The 23,754-nt window shown below is 33.5% G+C and overlaps 4 protein-coding genes across 5 annotated transcripts; 2 read left to right on the top strand and 2 right to left on the bottom strand.

Annotated features, from left to right (window-relative positions):
- The first annotated feature begins 3,458 nt into the window (after window positions 1–3,458).
- On the top strand, window positions 3,459–5,449 carry LOC103867319 (transcription repressor OFP15). The gene has a single exon (XM_009145371.3). It carries the CDS (start codon window positions 4,455–4,457, stop codon window positions 5,265–5,267), a length of 813 nt encoding a protein of 270 aa, XP_009143619.1. The 5' UTR covers window positions 3,459–4,454; the 3' UTR covers window positions 5,268–5,449.
- Window positions 5,450–11,444: 5,995 nt separating this feature from the next.
- On the bottom strand, window positions 11,445–18,048 carry LOC108871924 (putative nuclease HARBI1). 2 transcript variants are annotated; one of them, XM_033291545.1, is made up of 4 exons: window positions 14,498–18,048; window positions 14,305–14,396; window positions 13,963–14,221; window positions 11,445–12,579 (listed from the first exon to the last, which is right to left on the bottom strand). In XM_033291545.1, the coding sequence occupies exons 3-4, from the start codon at window positions 14,017–14,019 to the stop codon at window positions 11,569–11,571; spliced, it is 1,068 nt and encodes a 355-aa protein (XP_033147436.1). In that variant the 5' UTR covers window positions 14,020–14,221; window positions 14,305–14,396; window positions 14,498–18,048; the 3' UTR covers window positions 11,445–11,568. The 2 variants fall into 2 exon arrangements, with proteins under 2 accessions (XP_033147436.1, XP_033147435.1); XM_033291544.1 differs by having other exon boundaries at window positions 13,963–18,048.
- A 1,270-nt stretch (window positions 18,049–19,318) lies between these two features.
- On the bottom strand, window positions 19,319–21,297 carry LOC103867320 (transcription repressor OFP6). The gene has a single exon (XM_009145372.3). It carries the CDS (start codon window positions 20,386–20,388, stop codon window positions 19,585–19,587), a length of 804 nt encoding a protein of 267 aa, XP_009143620.2. The 5' UTR covers window positions 20,389–21,297; the 3' UTR covers window positions 19,319–19,584.
- A 254-nt stretch (window positions 21,298–21,551) lies between these two features.
- On the top strand, window positions 21,552–23,741 carry LOC103867322 (HVA22-like protein j). The gene is made up of 8 exons (XM_009145375.3): window positions 21,552–21,715; window positions 21,804–21,902; window positions 21,992–22,047; window positions 22,161–22,259; window positions 22,671–22,727; window positions 22,808–22,871; window positions 22,959–23,180; window positions 23,278–23,741. The coding sequence occupies exons 3-8, from the start codon at window positions 22,016–22,018 to the stop codon at window positions 23,569–23,571; spliced, it is 768 nt and encodes a 255-aa protein (XP_009143623.2). The 5' UTR covers window positions 21,552–21,715; window positions 21,804–21,902; window positions 21,992–22,015; the 3' UTR covers window positions 23,572–23,741.
- Window positions 23,742–23,754: the final 13 nt, after the last annotated feature.

Genomic DNA, 23,754 nt, shown 5'->3' on the forward strand with positions numbered 1-23,754 from the left:
GGTGCATGCCACGAAATGGTCCCTTCTTTTGCTCTTCCACCACCCTCAAACTTCCATAACGAATATATTCTACATAAAATCATTTTAATTGTTTAGTCTTGGTAAAATATATACTGGAAGGGGTTATGAGTTAGTAAAAAAAATAGATATTGTTAACATCTTTTTATGAGAATCTCGCATTTCCATCATGTTTTGTTTACCTGAACCTTATGAACCTAGAATATGATATATCACGACTTAATCTTTGATGGTAAAAATAGAAATGCGAATCGCTTTATCATTTTTAACTTTATGAACTTGCAACTACGATTTTCGCGACTTTGACCTTTGATAGTTATGAATAAAAGCGTAAGGAGAAAAAGAAACATCCAAAAATATTCTAACACTGCAAGCTCATCACAATAATAGGAAGCTCAAACTTTTTTCTACCTATGGTTCGAACATGTTCAACCCTCCCCGGCTCAGGTGAATATTGCCAACCAAATACCAATTCAGGAAGATGTGTGATTGTTTATTATCATTATGTTATATATGTTTGCTGCTTATGATGGTTTCATCTATTTGTGTATAAGAGTTACCTATTTTTCTGTAAGATGCAATTTATTCAAATAGAAAAGAAAGATACATTGTGAAAAGGAAAATAAAAACATAAAATAAGATTCTGATATCTCTCATGGTTGATAATTATAAATAACTAACTAAATATATGTTGACATATTTTCAATACAGGATCCGTTAGATATTATTTTGTATGGTTTAAAATATTACAATGATTAATTATCTAAGAGCAATGTTGTATAAAGAAAGTGTCATGAGTCAAACGAAACGCCATGCGAAGCATCCATGAAGCCTTGGCATAATTACAATTTATAAGACATACAGCTATCAATCATTATCTCCGTTTTAATAAATCCACATGATTTGTCTGATATCTCTTAGAGCATCCACATCAATGAACCCCCTCTTGGGGTTCATCTTTTTAGTTTTTTATTATTAAAATTTTTTTTTTTTTTTTTTTTGGTTTTTTAAAAAAAAAAAAAAAAAAAAAAAAAAGTTAGACCAATCGCGGGCCGCCACGACACGTGGGGCCCGCGCTACAGTGATGAACTTTAGGAGAGAGGGGTTCAACCAAAAGAACTTTAGGAGAGAGAGGGTTCATGAGATTGAATTATTTTATTATTTTTTTTCTTGGTTTTTGTGTGAACTTCCCCCATGAACCCTCAATGGGGGTGCTCTAATTGTATAATTATTTCGAAGCTTCTTCCTCTACAATATTAATTGTCTATTTAGATGGTTTAAGATATGATCATGATAGATATATCTCTCCTCCCGTGTCGCAATCTCTTAACTGGCGATGCGTGAGAGGCACGTGTGTGAAAGGTACGTGCGAAATGGAATTGGAAGAGACTCACATGGCCCTTGCCTTCTATAAAATAAATTCACTGATACGATCTATAATTATTACTCTTTTTAATCATGTCTTTTATACGATCTACTGCATTTTACAGAAAAAAAAATACATTCGAGATTCAGAGCTTCTGAACAATAAATCATACTCCCTCTGTTTTAAAATACATGAAGTTTTAAGATTGTGCACAACTATTAAGAAAATTGTTATTTATTTTAAAAATATCATTAAAATATAAATTAAAAATTATTCAACCAATCACAAAACATATTACAAAATATCATTGGTTACACAGTTTTTGATAAAGTGAAAAAGTGCATTGATATATGAAAACATCATCTATTTTGAAACATCAAAAACTAATTAAAACATAATCTATTTTAAAACGGAGGGAGTAGATGTACTTAATATTTCTTCAACCGTCGGTTAAGATAACGATGGACATAAAATACATGCATGCGTATTATAATGATACAAAACTTTATATGCATATTCTCTCTGTTTTTAAATAGATGATGTTTTAGAAAGTTTTTGATGTTTCAAAATAGATGATGTTTTTATATACTAATGTATTTTTTAACTTTATTAAAAACTGTATAACTAGTGATATTTTGTAGTATGTTGTATGATTAGTTGAATAATTTTTAATTTATATTTTAATAATATTTTTACGATAAAAACAAATTTTTTAATAGTTGTGCATAATCCTAAAATTCCATGTATTCTAAAACAGAGAGTATATGTAAATAGGTTTCAGGTGCGAGCAGTTTCCATGAAAGAGAACACACCAAATATGTTTCCGATTCGGGGAGGAGACGTGTAATAACAATTAGTTTTAAATACATAATAATTGGATACTGTCTGGTTTTACAAAATTTCTTAAAATTGACGTCATATCTTTTGTTTGTTGGTCAGTTAGTTGGTCGATTTGTTGGTTTAACTGGTTGTTGAGTTTTTCTTCTTTTAGTTTATTGCTCTTCTTTTTCATTTAATCCATGGACTAATGTTTAAGTCTAAAGTATGACTTAATGCTATGGATTTATTCATATCTCTTTCGTGTTTTCGAATTTTTGGTATTAGAAATAGTAACTCAAATTTTTATTATTTAATTTATAAGTTTAAAAATATTTAACTTTTGGTTTGATTTAAATTTCTATACAAGTATATTTTTGAACAGTATAAAGATTATTCCATCCACTTCTGTTTATTGAGGAAAAGTAAATAACACAAATGAAGGTAGAGAACCACCTGAAAATAAAAGTTAGAGAACCAAACTCGAGTTAGTTTTCTAACTTAGATGTTAGTATAGCATTATTTACAACTACAACGTAAGTGATATTTTGTACTTTCAGCATAATAAATTTTTCTTTCACATATCCGTACAAATCATTAATATATATATATATATATATATGTTTTAATTCTAGATTATATATGTCAAAATAATGTTTTAAAAGTTAGCAATAAATATAAATACATTTAACCAACTTTTATTATTCAGAACATATATGAGTTAATTAAGAATATGACAAATAAAAGGAATGTCGAGTTCAAATTATTTTAATTTTAAAAGAAAAGAAAAAGGTAGGGTTGAACTCTTTATTTTTTTTTTTTTATGAAAACTGTTATATTAATCTGAACGCTCAAATGACTCGAAAAAGTACAACTGGAAGTAAATTCAATGGCAAGTTGAATACAAAAAAACTAATACAACGAAAATAGAGATATATGTTTTTAAGGGATGAAAGAACTTAAAGAGGCGCTTCACTTCGGATCCGAAAACTAATATTCCAAAGAACAAATGATAGACGTTGATACATCAATATGAAGTTATATTGATCTACAAGAACTTTTTGTGAGAAACTCTGGAATCGTAGGTAACATCGAACATCGAAAGAACAAAGTCTTAGACATTAAAACAAGCACAAACTCTTTACCTTTTATACTCCCTCCGTTTTTTAATATAAGTCGTTTTAGAATTGTGCACATAGATTAAGAAATCATTAATTTTTTCTATTTTCTAAACAAAAACATCATTAATTACTTATCTAACCACAAATCAACCAATAACAAAATAGAAAGTATATTATCATTGGTCATATAACATTAAGTGTTAATAAATTTTACATAGAAAACTGAAAACGTCATATAATTTGGAACATAAAAATTTCTCTAAAACGACTTATATAAAAAAAACGGAGGGAGTATAACATAATCAAGTTTGGTGTCTAGTGAAATCCAATCGGGAGATTGGCTTCATACAGATGCTCACTTCTAGAGACATTAATTAAAAAATTTGAATTCAATATGGACTAACATTTAATGTGACCTAATATTCTGCTTTCTTTAGGAATCACAATTACTTTTTATGCCACGTGCAATATATATGTGTAGTCCCCTAGTACGGAAAGTTTCAATTAACTTTTAAAAACTGCGATCATTGACACATAGCTAACTTTCAAAATAGTTGTAATAAAATATCATTGCCATTCGTCTGTACATATCACGGTAAACGATGTTTCTAAACAAATATCAAAACTCTGATGGATTTAAACCCAATAATTTGTGATAGACTGTTGAAATGATAAAATGAACCAACCTTGTAAGTTATAGCATCGTTTAAAAAAGTTTAAAATACTCCTAAGAATATATTGGAAGAAAGCTACGAGGAAAGGCGACGAGAAGAGGAAAATAGATCATTTATTATAATAAATACGAGAACAGCGTAACAGGAAAAAGGTAGTACTGAATTATATTGAATGAATCCCAACCAAACAACATTAAATTATCAAGCCATTAATTTAATACAACAACCAAATAAAAGAAGAAATAGATGTAAATAAATATATAGACGTTAAAATAAGTAAAGAAATAGACCCCACTAAGCCTCCCTGTTCTCCCCCTCTTCAAACCCTTAAAATCTTCCCTCCCTCCCTCCCTGACTCCATTAACTCTCTCAGTTTCTTACTTTGAATCTAATCCCCAAGCAAACAAACAAAATATTTTATTGTCCTATTTCTTAACAAAATAAAAAGAGAAAAAAAATATGAAAATCCCATTTGTAAACAAGAACCACTCTTCGTTTTCGTGTTCTTCAAATTCAGTTTCATCATCAACAAATTCCACTTCATGGGCATGGCCTTCTTGTCATCAAAACCCTAAAACTATATCTTTCAGAGCCACCATCACTTTCACCAACCCTATCCACGAGCAAGAAGACGATGAGGTTGACCCACCTGAGATCAAAGAGTCGATAGAGAGTGTGATAAAAGGTCTTAGATCTTCAGAGAGACTTATCTTCGAAATCAAAGGAGAATCCAACTCTATACTCGAAGAAGCTACAACTAAGCGAGTACAAGAAGAAATAGAAGAAGAAGCAGAGGAGGAGGAAGAAGGCTTCATGCTCTTGTCCTTGGAATCAAACGACCCTTACTCAGACTTCAAGAGATCCATGGAGGAGATGGTTGAGGCACACTCGCTTCACCACGACTGGAGAAGCCTCGAGCAGCTTCTTGTCCAGTTCTTGAAAGTCAACGCCAAGACCAGCCATCGATACATCTTCGCCGCTTTTGTCGATCTACTCTTGAACTTACCACCAAACGCGAATGAACCCATCAGAAACAACATTGCCAACGACGACGTGGACGGCATTTCTGCATCATGCGCCGCCGCCGGAGAGGCAAGCACTTCTTATTGTACCAGTATAGGTCTTGGAGAATCTCCGTTATCTCCTCTGTCGTTCTACACGTCGTGTTCTTCGTCTTCTTCCTCCGACGAGACTTCATCCACGTCCGTACGATTCTTACCGTTGTCTTCGTTGTTAGAGATGGATGAGAAAACTAAAGACATTTTGGTTTAGAATGATTTTCTTTATTTCTTCTTAATTTGTAATTTTAGTTTAATGAAAATTTGTGCAGAATCGTAACATTGGCTACCCTGAATATTTGCTATATTGGTATTTATTGTGTTTACTTATTAATTTTCTCAATTATGCGGAATTTCTTCTTTTTTTTTTGCCCTTTATGTAGGATGATTAATGTAGTTCGATCGACCAAATCTTATTTGATGAAAACAACCGGTTAGTTGATATATTTTTTTGACACAACGTACATAAAAACATGTTTATGACATTGCTACTTTTTTGTTTATAATTGTTTAAAACAAATAATCATATGTCATAATTACAGAGACTAACTAGTAGTTGCATATAACATAACGTTTTCAGTGATAACGTAATTCTGGATATTGTGATGAACTAATTTATTAAGACCGTTTTCTCCTGTAAAAGTTTTGGCATTTTTTTGAATGGGATGAGACAAAGTTTATTATAAAAATATAAAATTATCTTTGTTTTGGATAAGCGAGAACGGGAAAACAGCGAAGATCTTCGCTTGAACGGCATGCTGGGCTTTAAGACGAGACATGTGGGACTGTGAGTCTTTAACACCCCCTCCTACGAACGAGATTATCAACGTAATCTAATTTTACACACACAATATTTATAATATTTAGTTCAATAATAATAATACCATCGCTCATTAACATGGGAGGGGATGAATTTATGTATTTATTTAGTCTATGGCATCGGCTTTTTGATAATTTTATCAAATCTTTAACAAATATCAAATTCCTTGGATTTGAATTCTACTGTCGTTTATTTATATGGCAGAGCAGTTTTTGTTTTGATAAGTGATTTGGTTCGTAGTAAATCCAAAAATAATGGTGACTGCAAAAAACACCCAGAAATGTAGAATAATACAAAATACTAGATGCTGTAAGATATACCTGCATACAGGTCCTGCATCTCAGATTCTTTTTAATTTAAAATCTTCTGCACATATTTCAAATGTTAAAGAAAACCATCTAAGACATTTAATTTGACTGTGATCCAGAATCTAACTTCTATAAAGTAACAGAAACTATCAGGAACCCAAACAAAAATCACCGGTCAGGTGGTGATGAATTAAAAGTCACCTAAAATAGTTTACAGCTTTTTTTTAGTTCCATCTAATAACAAAATTACATACTTTTAATGACTAATATATTAGAAAAATAATTATTCTCCGTTCTTAAAAGATGGATATTAATAATTCTTATGAATATAAAAATACAATAAATGTTTATAGTTCAATCAATTATTTACATTTATTATATACTCTTCAATTGCCAGCAATCAATAATATTTGAATAATTAAAAAAAAATTTAAAAAATTTAAAAAATTAAAAATATATATTTATATGTTATTAACCAGTTGATAAAAAAAATATTTTTATAAAGTTAATATTTAGAAACAAGAAAATATATCTTTATTACTTTCCATTTTGGTATTGCAGAAATGGAAGACATGCACCATAGTTACGTGTAGGGGATGTTTTACCATATTTCATTATGAATCTTGATCCAAAAAGTTAGGTGTTACGGAGCGATCACATGAACATAGTTTTATCACGTGACAAACACCTAAATATGTTAATTAGTTGCACAACGGTTGATGACAATGGGGTATAACTGTATAAGTGATGTGAAAATAAAATGATTGTCAACTCTCTGCCTTCGAGATTAGTGTTCGCAGTAACGATTATTAAAATCTCAGCGAAGCTTCGAACTTTTGTATAAGCAATTTTTAAAATATTTCTAATCACCCTCTCCATTTAATATTTCAATTTCCTTGGATTTTTGTTAGAATCTGTTAACAGAGAAAACAAATTCATTTTTCTAGATGCAATAAGTGTTTAGCTTATCCTCGAAGTTTAGGGGAATATATACAAGTTACCAAAAATACATATCTCAGATTACCAAAAATACAAATCTCAGATGACCAAAAAAAAATACAAGTAACCATCACAATCACCACCGCGAATAGTATAAAAATCATTAAAAAGGAATAATGGAAGTAATAAAATATATATGAGCATAATACAGTAAATGGTTGGGGTCCAAAATTTCAGGCCGTGTTTTGCTCTCTCGAAATTCAAAGTTGACATTTATTGGAAAGACCAAATCTCAAGCGAATAGATTTCAACTTAGCTCGTGTTCAAAAAAAAAAATTTCAACTTAGCTCATATTATCAAGCAAACACCCTTTGCCTCCTCGGTGTTGTTTCTTCTTCATTTTCACTCTTTTGGTAATGCAATGTAGTTTAGGCCAAACTTATTAGACCATTTCTAATAGGAGAAATTTGCCTCTATAACTATAAAAAAACACAAATTCACTATCTAACCAAAAACACCTTCTCTCTCTCCTTATGTCTCTTCACTCTTACTAAAAATCTAATCACTCTTTTTTTTTTTGTTATTTGGCAAATAAGCTTTTCTAATAGTGCATTATTTTGAGGGAAAACATAAAAAAATGAAAGAATTTTTTTTCCAATAGATCATCATTTTGAAAGGAAAAAATGAAGATATGAATAGTATATAGTTTTATTTTATATCTAAAATGTTAAATATTTGTATTAGTTACTTTGCTGAAATTAATAATATTTTCATTAATACAACTATAAGTTCACATAAATCATTGTCCATTATTTTAGAAACTAAATTTATGTATAATTAAAGATTTAGTTAAAATAAAAATTAGAATTGAGTAAAATTTGTAAGTTTTTAAAAATATAATCTTATTAGAATTAATAGTAAATATTAATAAAAAATATACTTAGAAAATTTTATTTCGAGGAACAAAATGAGAGCAACAATTAGAACGAAATTCAAATTTATTTTGAGAGAAAATTTAATTACAACCATTAGAGATGTCTTTATGAAAAAAAAAGAAATACAACGACAGATCTCTTTTAAATGGTTTATTTTTTGTTTTGGTTATAATTACTGGATAATTTTTATTTCCTTTTTAGCCGGAAAATCTTATATTTTCATGATTTTTATATCATGGTTCTGCTTTTTATCCCACATGATTTTTTCAAAAAATAATATATATATATGCATGGAAACAACTCTATTTCCAAATAAATAATTATAGCAGTATGTAGATTCAATAGTATAAAATTAAACGTTTAAGTTCCTTACTAACAAAAGGGTTAGGAATTGAACCAATATGTAAACGATTTATTGAACCAGTAAACTTTCGATATTATTTGGAAAGTAAATGGCTTCATTAACATAAGTTAAATTTCTAGGAAAATGGAGATACAATTAATGGGTTTGTAGTCTCAAATCAGTTCTTTGTGAGAAAATATGTATTGGGTTTCTCTAAAACTTTTGGACTAGTAAAACCCTGCAGTGTGTCTGTTACTTTGTCCGAGTTCTAAATAATCAAATACAGGTCGACCCACGTTTGCAATCGTGGACTCGTCCAGGTTAATTTACACATCGCCGTCCAGTTTTTGTTGACTTTTTTTATTTATAGTCAGTAAAATCTGTTTCAACTCATTAATCTCTTTACTGAAACAGAAATTTGAACTTACTGACCAAATGATATAAAGGGAACAAGAAGAGCAGGGTTACAATTTTACAACATTTCAAACCCATAAACAAGTGTGGACTTAAATAATAGTTCATATTGTTCAAACCCATAAACAAGTGTGGGCAAAGAGAAAATAGTAAATTTAGAACCTGTCCCATGCACAGTTATCAAAACAACTCGTTCATCCATGGATTCCGACGTCGGCAGCTCCTTATCTCACCGGCGTCGCTGTCTCTTCTCCCTTTTTCATCTCGTTGTCTCTCTTTCTCTTTGTTTCACTTGTTTTATCCATGTGTTTCTTGTGTGGCTGGGTTTCTTAAGCTCTTTTACTGTTGATAATTGTGAGAGATGGTGTCGTGGAATCTCTTTATACTCTGGCTCTTGTGTATCTCTTGCCCATCTCTTATGGGTCCAGTAGTTACATATCTGATTCTTATGACTTGCACTTCATCTTCTCTAGATGGGTCTTCTCAGATTTCCGATCTGAAAATGTTACGACGTGTACGACCTTCCTCATTTCCTTCGACGATGACCGTTCTCCCTTCGGGAAAGATTGACTATGTATGTTTCTGGTGTGAGTATGACTCATGTTCTAGTCTTTTTTGGCCACTGTTCGTCAGATCTATGCGCGTCAAAAGCTCTGAACACGATTGCCAAACTATTATGACGATAAGCCTCCCATTTGACGACCCACTGACCATTCTCTGTTCACCGCAAACACCATTCGCATCTGTACATCCTAACGACCACAACGACCAACAGCTCAGCTTTGGTTCCGGCAAGTCTCCATGGTTTCATCACGGTAATGGTGAAGTCCTTAGGTTATGCTTGGAATTAATGCTTGTTCCTTCGGAAATTAGAATCAAGCGCATCTTATTGTTCGCCGGTGTGGAGGAGTCAAGTCTTTTAATGTCTGATTTATTTCAAGGGATGACCCTTTCAGCTCTACCATGGGGTGAGAACGACATTATATCCAGAAACTACGTTTCAGATTTTGCAAAACTTGAATGCTCTAGTTGCTCTGCACATATTGCTCAAATTCTCCAGGTGGTGAAGGCGCAAGTTGTTAAATTGCAGCGCCCACTTCAAACATGGTTGGCTATCTTTGGTATATGTTTTATGGGAAATTCAGAATCCTCACACGACAGTGGAAGCATATATGATAACAGCTTTTGGCCTGATCTTTCAATATTTATATGTGGACCAAAGTTAGCTACTTCAACCTCAAGGCATTGCTCAGTTTCATCTACAAATTTGAGATTACTAAAGCTTGTCACAATCAGCTCGTTAAGAATACCCTTTGTGGATAAGCTTAATCAACTTTCCTCTCGACAGGACCGAGAGAGATATTCTTCCACCTCATCATTCTCGAAGGAGAGACTCATTCCACCAACATCCCTCTTTGTAAGAGGTGATTTTCTCTCGGTATGTAAAACTGGGAATAATTACAAATTTTTTAGCCGTTTGCTACCTTGTGTAAATGCTCGTTTGGGGCCGGTAAATGCAATGACTCTCATTCAGATGAGGGTCGAGTGTTTGGATGGTGTTGCGACGTCACATACTATTGTGACTAATCGTTTGTTATTTGAAGATTTTGAAACGCGGTGTAAATTTTCATAGATTGGATCATAAGTGACAATTCCGATATCTTGCATAACGTCTTATCAAATTTTTATCAGTTTGTGTTTCTATCTTTGTTTTATGCTCAATTATGTATATGAGATTTAGCCCATCGTTTTACACATCATGTTATGTATGATGTTGCTTCTACTCTTGTAATCGTTTAATCATAGTAATAAAGACTTTGGTGCATAAAAAAAAACAAGTGTGAGCAATTCCAGTTTGTAGTCTCGGCTGTTTTCATATTAATTTATGATTGAAAACATATAAAAATTACACCAGAATTACTTTGAATTATTTAAAATATATATTAAAGTATAGTGGATATAAACCAAAAAAAAAAACAATTTGTGTCGAGGAATGTAGAAATATTTTTCTATAAAAATAACTTCTATTTTTGTTCAAACTTTCCATCAGTAACATATTTATCTCCAAACACCTAAACCCAAATTGCTATAGTATATAGATTGTGAGAAACTATGCACATTGCCTTTAGTCCTTCTCGGACCTAACCTATAGTATTAATTCATCAGTAATAAATAAAACCTTTAACTTAGATACAATTAAGATTTCAGAAGTTTTGAGAGGCATTAATGGAGGAGCACGAGAATCTCGCGTTATTGCTCTTTTACTGTTTTCGTGTTCATATTCACAGATTTTTGAGGTCATCATTAGTACTAGTTGCTTGTTAGTCTAATCTGAAATTTACTTCATTATTAGTAATATTTACTTTTGGTAGTTGGGTCATATATTTATATCACCCATTGGCCATTGATTGTTTTGTTCAGCTTAAAACATGAACATGTTAGTGTTGTCCAAAAAAAAGAGTGTGTTAGACCATCTTTATCCCTAACACTCTTTTAGGGGTCCTTAATGAATATTTAGTAATAAATTTAATCTTTAGTGGGCTTAATAACCTCTATTAAGAAACTCTCATTTTAAGCGGTCCAATGGGGGTTTCTTAATTAGGGATTCTTAATTTTTTTTTTTGTAAATATATTTATTAAACAAAACATATTAAAATATAACATTTTAAACATAAATTAAAAAAAAAACATGAAAATAAAGATTAGTACAATAATCGAGAATATTTTGAAGCAAACTTCCGAACTTGTTGTTATCTTCAGAACTCTCCAAATTTATGCCATATGTGTTCAACCAAATCAGCTTTCAGTTGTTGGTGTTTATGTGGATCACGAATTTTACTTCGAACACCCATCATATTGGTAATATTTGAAGGGATATCTCTTTCCACATCAACATAGACATGTGAACTCCCGGTGTCTTCTCCTTGTTGGAACTCTGAAACATTAAGCAGAGAATATCCATCTCGCTCATCTTCTACAATCATATTATGGAGTATGATACATGCTCTCATAATATTTCCAATTTTGGCTTTGTCCCAAAAAAGTGCCGGGTTTTTAATAATGGCAAAGCGAGCTTGCAAGACTCCAAAAGCACGCTCGACATCTTTTCGGACAGCTTCTTGTTGTTTAGCAAATAAAACCGCTTTCGGTCCTTGTGGCTCCCGAATAGATTGGATAAAAGTAGCCCATTTTGGATAAATCCCATCAGTGAGATAGTAAGCCATATGATACTCCCTTCCATTGACCGAGTAAGTGACTTGCGGTGCTTTACCTTGTATTATGTCATCAAAAACAGGTGAGCGATCAAGAACATTGATATCATTTAAGGTACCTGGAGGTCCAAAAAACGCATGCCATATCCAGAGATCAAATGAAGCAACCGCCTCTAAAACAATTGTGGGTTTTCCCGAACCACGTGCATATTGCCCTTTCCAAGCGGTGGGACAATTCTTCCACTCCCAATGCATACAATCGATGCTCCCTATCATCCCGGGAAATCCACGGAACTCACCAGCATAAAGTAGACGTTGAAGATCGTCCGGTGTTGGTCTTCTTAGGTACTCATTGCCGAATAAGTATATTATTCCTTCGACAAAGTGTTCCACACATGACCGAGCAGTAGTTTCACCGAGTCGGAGGTATTCGTCAACAGCATCTGCCGCATTACCGTATGCCAAGACACGAATGGCTGCTGTACACTTTTGAAGTGGAGAGAGACTAAGACGGCCGAGAGCATCTTTTTTTTGTCGAAAGAATTCAACTTCATTGGAGAGTCGATCAACAATACGCATGAACAATGGCTTGTTCATTCTAAATCGCCGTCGGAATAGATTTTGAGGATATGTTGGGGTTTCACTGAAATAATCATCCCATAAACGTTTATCGCCTTCTTCACGATTTCTTTCGATGTGAACTCTTTTTTTCCTTTTTTTTTTTGATGCTTCTTGATCACCATAATTAATGGCTAAATCTTCGAATGTTTGCTCAAAATATTGATCAACATATTCTTCAAAATATGTATCGAAATCAACTACTTCCTCAGAATTGTTATGAGAAGAAGAGGCCATTGAAGAGAAAAAAAAAAAATTGTGAAGATGAGAGTGTTTGTGTTTTGCACTCGTTTGTGTACGTAAGGAATGTTTGTGTTTTGCAAAAAACTTTAGCATACAATGCTGTATTATATAGAGAAGCAGTGACTGTACAAAATAAACTTTACAATGCAATCAACACATCTTGTGACACAAGCAGACACATACGGAGAAGCATCTTGTGACACAAGCAGACACATCTTGTGACTCTACAAGAGACTTTTCAAAGTAACAAGTACATCTTCCAGCTCGTGTTAACTCGTGACTCTTGACTCGTGAACAAACATACACGAAAACTAGTAACAAGTACACACACACAGTTAACTCTTGACTCTTAGTATTAGCCTGCTCACACCATTTCTGGTCATAACGGAGCTCCTCCCAAGCATGGTGAAGGTTAAACTTAAGCTTGTGATCGTTGAAAAAAATTTGGTGTGCCAGTTTCACAACATCACTCTCACTCTGACCACTTGTTTTCTGTCTTGTTGCAGCCGCATAGCATCCACAGAACTTGCACACAAGATCATTCATCTTCTGCCACCTTTGCTTACACTGAAGAGGTTCTCGCTTATCACCTCTTCTCACCTTTGGACTTTCTGAATAGTAAGCTGCAATGCGGCTCCAGAATGTTCCTGCTTTCTGCTCATTGCTTATGATAGCATCCTTGCTGGTGTTTAACCAGGCGCTAATGAGCACTAGATCATCAGAGGGCTCCCATTTCTTTCTTTCTTTGCGTTGGGTAGGTGAGTCTTCACAGAAGCTTGATGTTTCAGTATTTTGGGTACTAAAGAGAGGGAGTTGCGATGATCCGAGTTCAGGAAGGGGATTCTCTTGTTGACTGTTAAGCAAGTCAACAAAATTGGGGGACTGGCTATATGGATTATACGAATCCATAACCTAAAGCACGCTAAGAAGAGAGAAGAAGATGTTGGAAGATGAAAAGAAGAAGATGTTTAAGATGAAAAGAAAGATAAAAAAGATAATCGATTTTAAAGATGAAAAGAGAAGAAGATGTTGGAAGATACGGCTCCTTTAATTGTCTTTACTCTTTGTTGAGTAAAGCTGAACTGACCTATATCTAACATATTTATTACCTAACCAAGCATTAATCGTACGCATTCATCACACGCTTTCATTCTAACCACAACCTAATTCTCACAACCAAATGATCTTAAACTTTGTCAACTACTACCAGACACAATCAATTAAGATCAAAGCAAGAAAAGCTTTTAGAAATCGAACAGTACCTGGTCTTGCAATCAGGATCAGCTTCAGTCACTTCCAAGTTACTCTCTTCTAGACCGCCTCATTCCTCCCTGCACTATAAGCCAAAAAATTTAAATTTTTAAACAAGCATCTATCAAATCACATACGTCTTCTTAAAATTAACAATGGAAAGTATACCTTCCAGAGTAGAAGCCGTTCTTCTTCACAGGATCAGTGACATAAATCTGATGAAACACAAGCCTTTCATTGATGCGGTAACTACAACATATCTACAAAACTCTCCAAAAAACAGATACAAAACTGATAAACAACTAATAAGATCACAGATGAAAACAACAACTTATTGAAGGGGATGATGATTGAGACATACCTTCTTGTTTCCTCGCGTCAACTTCGAACCTTTTTGTCTTTCGGAGTTTCAGAGAGTTTTGATAGTTTCGCCACAATCCCGACGACATCCTACAAAAAAAAAACATAGAAATTCAGTGAGAAACATCAAACGATTTGAAGAAAGAAGGAGAGAGGAATCGAGGGACTCGCCGTGGAACTGAGAAGATTTAGAGAATCGATCGACGGAGGAATCGAGGGACAGAGGAATCGTGGTGTGTTTCCATCGGTGGTGGTGGGTTTTGATTGGTGGTGGGTTTGGATCATTCCTCTGTCCCGGAGAACACAAGAACGGAGACGGACGATGGGTGGTGGAGTATCGGTGGTGGAGGATCCATGTGGAGGATCAGTGGTGGGTTTCGTCGTTTCGATCGGTTTCGTCTCTCTACTTGTTGCAGAGAACACGAAAAAACAAAGAAACGAAGTGAGAGAAGAAAGAAAAAAAGAAAAGAAAAAAAATAAACTTTAATTGAGAGGCAGACACGTGGGTTTACAACCTCACATATATTCGATCACAAAACACTTCTATTAAGGACCGGTTATCCCTATTTTCTTTTCTTCTGATTTAATTTTAATCCACTTAATACCTAAGGACCTCGTTAATAACCTGCGTTAATGGTGGTCTTAGTAATACTCGTAGAATGTTGTGTGTGCCTTACAAGTTACAGCTTACAAGCCTAGTTGGATCAAGTGTAGTGTGCAGATGGAGTTGCATATTTTAGTTATTGGATTTTTGGTTGCGAACTTTTGTGGATGAATCAGTGTTTCTAAATTAATCAAACCAAACTGAATCGAACCACCTTGTCAGATCGGTCAAATTCATATTTTAAAGAGCATATGGGTTGGTTTGGTTCCACAAACCATCATATACATATATGACCCATGACCAGCAAACATAGACCAATCCATTTTACAAACACACGTATATATGACTTCATTACGCTCAAACATGCATGTCTGTGGCCTAAAACAGAATTGTTATGTGATTAAGCAAAAACCCTTTCTCATCCGACTAATGATCATAACTTTTGTTTTTGAATGATCATTACTTTGGATTTTGTAGTAGTACCAAGCACCAATTGGTACCACCCACCAGGTGTTTGAAACGAACAAAGTGGCTTCTGATAGAAAAAAAAAAAAAGAACAGGTGATATATTTAGTTACAATTTTTTTTTTTGTAACTGTAATTACAAATCTTTCGTTTGGATGATGAGATAAAAATAATTTTATTCAAACTTCTCATTTCTTTTTTTCAGTTGAGTGTACCCAATTAAGGCTCTGAATGGTAACAGTGAATTGAGCAGTGCGGAACAAGCGGTTTGACTGCGGTGCGGTTCTAACAGTTATAAAAATGTATAGATATATGGTATATGCAGAGATTTTTGTTACTGTTAACTGCGGTGCGGTGGAGGACGGTTTGATCGTTAAAATTTGATCTTTATTTTCGAAGTTTGAATTTTTTTAAAGAGCTTCGTGTCATACATGAATAATTTAATAGTTAAATAACGTTTTCGAAGTTTTGTATGAACGTACAACAAATGGTATTCGAGGGAGTGCTTAAACTATTATAATAAACAAGTGTCTCGTCTACTTTTGGTTTAGTCGTCTGTGGTTTGGAGCATCTCTAACCTATTATCATTTTTACCTTTATAATAACATTTATACGTGAAATTACTCTAATCTACTTCTATAATAGAGATTTATATTTTTTCTTGTATTCTTCTATTTTTTACTTTATATTTAAAAATTATTATTTTTAAAATATATATTAAAACATATTTTATTTTTATTATAGAGTTCATCTATTTTAAAAATGAAAATAGCAAAATACATTGGAAATTGTCTTACTAACGACACAATTTTAACTTTTAAAAGATAAAAAACAATTTTGTTAAACTATATATCATGATAAAAAAATAAAATTTCACAAAAATTATATTTGAGATTTTTCTTTGTAAGTTATATTTAAGATATAGAACTCAAAATGATGTTTAATATATATATAAAGATATTATATTTTGATAAAAACATCAGAAAATTAGAATATTTATATTTTAACTATAACATTAATTTGTAATTTTTTTTATATCAATTCGGCCTTTTTGGTCAAACAATACTTATTCGTGATTCGCACAGTTTATTCTTTCAGTGTCTGGTTGGATTTTACATATATTGATTGCCTTGTCTTTGGCCGAGTATCCCAGCTAGTTAAATGTTTCCGGCCGTTAAAGTTCTTAACATTGTTTAGTTGAAGCGTATAACGAACCAGAAATTTAATGGGACAGTGAAGAATTAAATTACTTTGGGAACCAATGTCAAATCTCAAGACAGAAAAAAATGAAATTTTCTTGACATGTCTGTAGAACTGAGTAGGTCACTAGATAGAACTAATAATTACAAATATTTAAAAGGATGGATCCTATCCGAAGGCGTAAGAAGCGTTTGCCCACAGTATCAATAGAAAAAACAAATTCATGAATCATGATGAATAAGAATACACAGAGGAAAAAGAAAAAAAAAAGAAAGTCATCATGAATAAGTAATACAGATGAAGAAGTGAAATGCTGTAGTAAAATGGTACATTGAAGTTTCTGCCTCACCATTTATTACTCTGTTTCTAATTATTGCGAATATCAAATCCCAATGCGCTCGCATTTCTTTTACCGTCCAAGGCCAATATGTTCTCTCCTTTTCTGTGAATAGTGTATCCATTGTAGAAATACATGGACGTATTGAAAAATACTCTTGTGGGGCAGCAAGGAAACATTTTGGAATATAAGTATTAGTAGTAATATATCACTACTACTGGTATTGTATTTTCCTCTTTTAACTAGTAGTAATATACTACAACCTAAAAATGAGAAAGGAAGTTTTGATTCTACTCTGAAATATATAAATGTATGAAATTAGTAACGTTTAAACGAATAGTGCTTTCATTTAATACAATCCTGTTTTTAGAGAAATGCTTTCATTATTTTTAATCTATTTGATGTTGCATACTAGTAATATATTGCCCCCCTCCTCCCAGATTGGTATTTTGTACTCAATCCCACTATACGAAAGATCAGTTTTCGGTTTCAGTAATTGAAACACGCTAAATAAATTACAGGAAATAAGTATATTTTAATAATATAGCTAGGTAGTCAATTTAATTATGCTATGCTTCTTCGTCTTTATTAGCAATTTCAACAAATCGATATCAGAATGCTTCCAGAATAGATCATACAGCCTGAATTTGGCAACAAAAGTATTAACATCAAAGACTGATATACAATTCGAGATTGGTATTCGAGATATATACTAGCACACGGCCAAACTCTTGGTGTGCAGTTAGTTACAATCTTGATGCTGAATGCTCATCTTCATCAGGCCTCAACATGTTGATACATCTTAATTAAGCTAGCACGTGATGTTAGCAAAAAAATGTCGCTAGTAGTTTAAAGCCATGTACATTGAAGACATACTTATTTGACATGTTGGATACTAGTCCTTAATGAGCACACTTCAAGTAGCTGGTCCCCCCCCCCCCCCCCCCCCCCCCCCCCCCCCCCTCAGAAAAACTATCATACCAAAACTTTGGCTCCATACCGAAGCCAAATTTGTTTTTTTTGTTACCCCAACAAATGTATACTACAAATAAGTAACACCCTACAATTTTTTTTTTCAGAAGTAGTATTATCTATTATAGATGGGTAGATGCATACATAAAATTAAATCTATCTCTAATTTTAAAACTATTTATTTTAAAAGAAAAGATAAAGATTGATTGGAGATGTTGTAATGGCCTATTTGAGAAAAAAAAACGATACATAATGCTTTATTTACTTCACAAGACATGTGTGATTGTGTGGTTCATTTCTACAAAAAAAAAATTGTAAACCTAACTGTTTTCGGCTGTATAAGCTTTTTTATTTACGGGTATTGAAAATATTATCTATCGACCATTTCGTACATTCATCATTCTTTGACAGTGTCTTACGTGATAGTATAAATGACTTTAAAATTTGTTACTACGATCTTACGTTTCCGCACATCCGTACTTTAAGGATAAATAAACAAAAAGAGTTCACGTGGACTGGTTTTCGGAAGGTTCACGTCATCATCGTTATGAGAGTCACGAGTGCACAAAATCTTCGAAATATCTGTTCTTATTCGATTTTGGCCGATTACAACTAAAAAAATCAACATCTAAGCATGTAGTGATATTATATTATAAATTCCATCATAATTATTTGTATATTGGTTGTAGCCAGAAAATTTGTTGCCATGTAGCGTAGTTCCATAAGGTATTTCTAAACTGCTTTGATTTGATATTTGATATATAGTCTTTTCATAACCGAAGCTTTATGTATCGAAGTTCATATTTGTAAAAAAAAAAAAACATATTAACCTATAACAAGATAACTAAAAGGGATTGCAATTAAGTTTGCGTGTTATGTGTGAAATTCGGAACTCTTCTCAAGACAATTATATACATTAACATTTTACTTGTTAGTTAGCATATAAAACTATCTAACATGCTATATAGACTATACAAGTTGCCGAAAAAATTATCAAAGTCTCATAAAATAATCGCATATTGACCATCTAAAATCTAAATATAACCTTTTTTGTTGGTAAAAATGTAAAATGTCTAAATACAACTTCTTGACCCAGAAAGAGAAAAAGTCCTCTCTTTTTCTTGTAACAGAAAGATAAAACATCTAGATACGACTTTTCTTTGTATTGCAAGTATTTTGTAAGATAGTTTAACGTCAAAGATGCATTATATAGTTGTAATAGTTTAAGACAAAGTATATAGATGTAATTTCAGAAGCATGTCTATTTTTAACAGTAGTTCATAAAACGAAAGGTCATTTTACATAACATTCTACCATTGTTTTCGTTACCCTTGGTTCAAAGACAAACAAGAGAATCCCAAAGCTAAGATAAGAAGTTAAAAGCCCAAACCCAATAATATATTGACACATCGGTAGTAGGTGCAATAGATAGTCAACGTGTCAATACATTATTGGTGACATGGCATGATACTTAGTTTAAACTTAAAAGAGTTATTATACATTACATCGATCAGTAGTAATGGTGATTATGGTAATCACGTGAGGCCCGTGACGGTCCATGATGACGGACGAGCGGAGACTCTTGGACGCTGCCACGGCGTTTGACGGCGGCAGAGAAAACTCCTTCCCATATTTCGGAGAAGGCGCGGATGATGATGCTGTGGTGGTAAGGCTCGTTGAGTGAGAGGAAGCAGTTGAGAAGCTCCCTGAGATCGTCTTTGGAGTAAATCTCGTTCTCGAGAATCATCTGTAGCATAGACTGGCGGAAATCGAGGTACGGGTCATCGGAGTCTTTCTCGACGGCTACAGCGGCGGAGGGTGTGGCGGCGGAGGAGGAAGAGACGTTGTCGGAGAACCAGTGAGTTGTGGAGGGAATGTTGGAGGAGGAAGAGACGGTGGTAGTGGTGGAGGAGGAGTGGCCGTGGCCGTAAGTAGAGGAGTAGAGGCGGGGCTTTTTGGAGGAACGGTTGAAAAAAGAAGTCAAGGTTGGGAACTTACAGTTGCTGCAACCGATGTCAACAACAGAGACTGCCTTAAGGACCATCTTCTTCTTCTTGCTTTTCACCGCCATTGTTGTCTCTTTTGTGACTCTGTCTCTCTCTGACTGTAAAGATAAAATAGATTTGAGAGAGAGTGTCTGCTTGGGATTGGTATTAAAGGGTGCATGTGGGGACTGTGATGGTTTAATGAGAAGTAAACTCTTTGCATTAATATTTAATTTGGTGTTCAGAAACAATTTGAGATTTATTTTGAATTTGTTGAATGTTATTTTAAACATTAGTATAGGTCTACAAATGCACGACAGCATGGGCATTAATTTGACGTTTACTTACTCTACTAATTTTTTTAAAAATATTAGATTTATTGAGTTATTTAACTTATAATAAACAATTTTATCCTGTCAAGTAATTGATAATTTATGATGTGTCTCAGAAGTCAAATCTATATGGCTGGCCAGCATATACGTCTTACGTAGTAGATATATCTGATTTTTTTTCTATAAAGTACAAGATTATTATGCTTTCAAAAGTGATGTACATTCTCCAATTCGTATAAAATACTGAACTAAAATATTTTGATTATTTTAAAATGTTATTAGTGATAATTTTAAATTAATTTACCGTACTTAAAAAGTTTTTAAAACTGATTACATACAACACAAGTACAAAGATCAAGTTTTGTATGACCACATATTCAACTTGTTTTTCAATTTGGGTGAAAAACGTCAATCCAACATGCAAAAGCCAGGGGAGTGAATGAGATTTAATATTCAGTAGTCCTACCCGTAAAACAGTGAAATCATTAACATGGATATTAGACGCCGTGAAACAGTCAAATCAGTAAAACATGGTTCCCAAAAAATTCTTGATTTTGAAGTCTATAGTTCTCGTTTTATTGAGCTCGTTATAATTCTGATTTAGAAACAGACAAAAAAAAATAGGATAAAAAAGGAGACGGATATTCAACAATATAAGGTTCATTTCACATGTTTTCTGAAACCATGTCTATAAACGAAGCATGTATCTTGAAGAGGGATCACATAGTTTGGGACTAGAGAGTCAATGCCATGAGGGAAATTTTTTTCATAGCTCTTTCAGAGTAAATATTTTTTTTATCTCTTTTACACATTAAAACATTTGCACTTGATGCACAAAGGTTTTGATTTAATAAATTTTACATTCTACTGAGAACTCTTTCTTGTCAATCTCCGAGCACTGATGGAGTCTGGACTTTTCCAAAATATTTAAATGGGTTTGTAGTGGGCCTTATGAGATTGATAAATCGCTATTAGATTAACCCATATAATTTGTTACCCCGATCCATTTAAGCCAAAAAGCCGTAGCTTGATAGTTGATACTCCCACTATCCTGTAAATTACGAGAATAACCTTCAAAACATAGTTCGGAGGGTAACGGTCAACCGAAAAACCTGTTCCTCGTGCCCCCAAAGATCCCAGTAGCGTATGTGGCAAGAAATAAACCGTTTGTTTTTTTTATTGCTTTTTTCCTAAATAATTCTAAGCATCTCATATATATAAAACATTGTTCTCTTCCATCTTTTTTCCTCTCTCTGAGATTCAAAGTTTCTGTTTTCTTTTTTCTTTTGCTTAAATCGGAGAGACACCCTCTCCTTTAATTTAGGTTTGTTATTAACTTAAATATTTATTTTATAATTTCTTGTAGTATACGAAATCCGTAACCAATAAACATAGTTTTGTACCATTTGCAGCTTTGATCCTTCTGGGTTCCTCGGGAAAAAGAACAAGTCCATACATTCTTCTTCATACGAGGACGAGATCTTCCTAACTTCTTTGATCTTCTTCAATAGGTTCGTTAACAATTGTTATCTGCTAAAAATAATTATCATTTGGGTTTGCTAATCGGTTCTCTTATGTTTGTAATGGAATGTACAAGCAGGAAATAATTCTGAATTGGTTGAAGATGTTGGGAGATTTCATCATCAGATTCCTTGTGTATGCCCTGCCCTATCTTATCTTGCTATTTATTTGGTTCATCATAATTGGATGTCTTGATAGATTAATGTATGTATATATATGATTATAAAAATGGTGATATATGATGGCAGATTAATATTAGGGTACACATACCCAGCTTTCGAATGCTTTAAAACGGTGGAGAAGAACAAAGTTGATATCGAGGAACTCAGATTCTGGTGCCAATACTGGTACTTATAAATAGCATCCTTATTATGTTTATAACATTCATATATAAATCCACTGCGCATGTGTTGTAATGGTGTTAGTTTGGTGAAAGTTAGATTTCTTTTGGTTTTTTGGATTGTTTAATTTTGAGAAGTTAGAAGATAACGAAATTCGGATAAGGTTGGTGTTGCTTGTTAGAAAATATCTATAATTAATTTCAGATATATTTCCTACAAAAGTCTCCAATATATTTTGAAAGAAAATTCCATTTTGTTTCGAACTATTCTGTAATATACAACTTAGAAACTAATGGTACATTTCTATTAGAATAATTTGACTGAGGCATCAATGTACGGGATGCACGTTATAGTTTCAACTCAGTATATATTCAAAAAATGGTTATTTTTACTAAATATTTGTGTTTAAATATCTAGGATACTGTTGGCGCTAATTTCGTCGTTCGAGAGGGTAGGCGATATATTTATCTCATGGTAATAAATATCTTATTCATGCCCTAATTTATAATATATCATTCATTAAATAATTGGCAAATGCAATTATTATTTTGCAGGTTACCGTTATATGGAGAAATGAAAGTGGTCTTCTTCGTATATCTGTGGTATCCCAAAACGAAGGTACTAGACATTTGCCTTGTTGGATAGTACTTATATTATATAAATGGTTATCCACTAATTATATAACTCGAGAAACAATGGATGAAGGGAACGAGACATGTGTATGAGACGTTGTTGAAGCCATACATAGCTCAGCATGAGACAGAAATTGACAGAAAGATTATGGAGTTGCGAGCTAGAGCTTGGGACTTTTTCATATTCTACTTCCACAACTTTGCCCAGGCTGCTCAATCCACCTTCATCCAGGCTTTTCAATATGTACTCGCCCAATCGCTCCGGTTCCCTGCCGCAGCCGCAGCTAACCAACCGGTACTAACCCATAGGCTGTCTAATTAATATTGTCTCTCAGTTAAAATATGTTAGTACTACTTGATAATGTCTGACCCTTTTGTGTTACTTTGTGAAGCCGAACGTGAACGTTAAAACGCAGTCACCGGTGGAGACAGAGAGTGAACCGAACTCGCCGCCCGCGCCTAGAGAGTTGAACAAATCACTATCTGCGTTGCGATCGCTAGAGAAGCAAACGAGCAGGGGGAGGAAGTGGCCGCCACCGACACCACCACAAACACCAGGCCGAGAAGCAGCGGGAACGTTCAACGGAGAAGGAGTCGACATTCCGGATACAATTCCAGGATCACCCATCACCGATGCCCGAGCCAGGCTTCGCCGTTCTAACTCCAGGTCTCAGGCCGCATCATAGTAACGTACATAAACGTGGAGAGCCTCTTCCAATTTGTTATATATAGGCAAAGAAAAGTGAAAGTTTTGAAACCGTCTTAAGAACAAAACAGCTGAACTTTGTATGTTCTTGTGGTTTTGTAAATTTAAGCAGAAGTATTAATACAAATATTTGTGTGTCGGTTAACTAAACCTGGTGTGCAGC

This window comes from Brassica rapa, chromosome A05 (genome assembly GCF_000309985.2).
Source record: "Brassica rapa cultivar Chiifu-401-42 chromosome A05, CAAS_Brap_v3.01, whole genome shotgun sequence".
Lineage (NCBI taxonomy): Eukaryota > Viridiplantae > Streptophyta > Magnoliopsida > Brassicales > Brassicaceae > Brassica > Brassica rapa.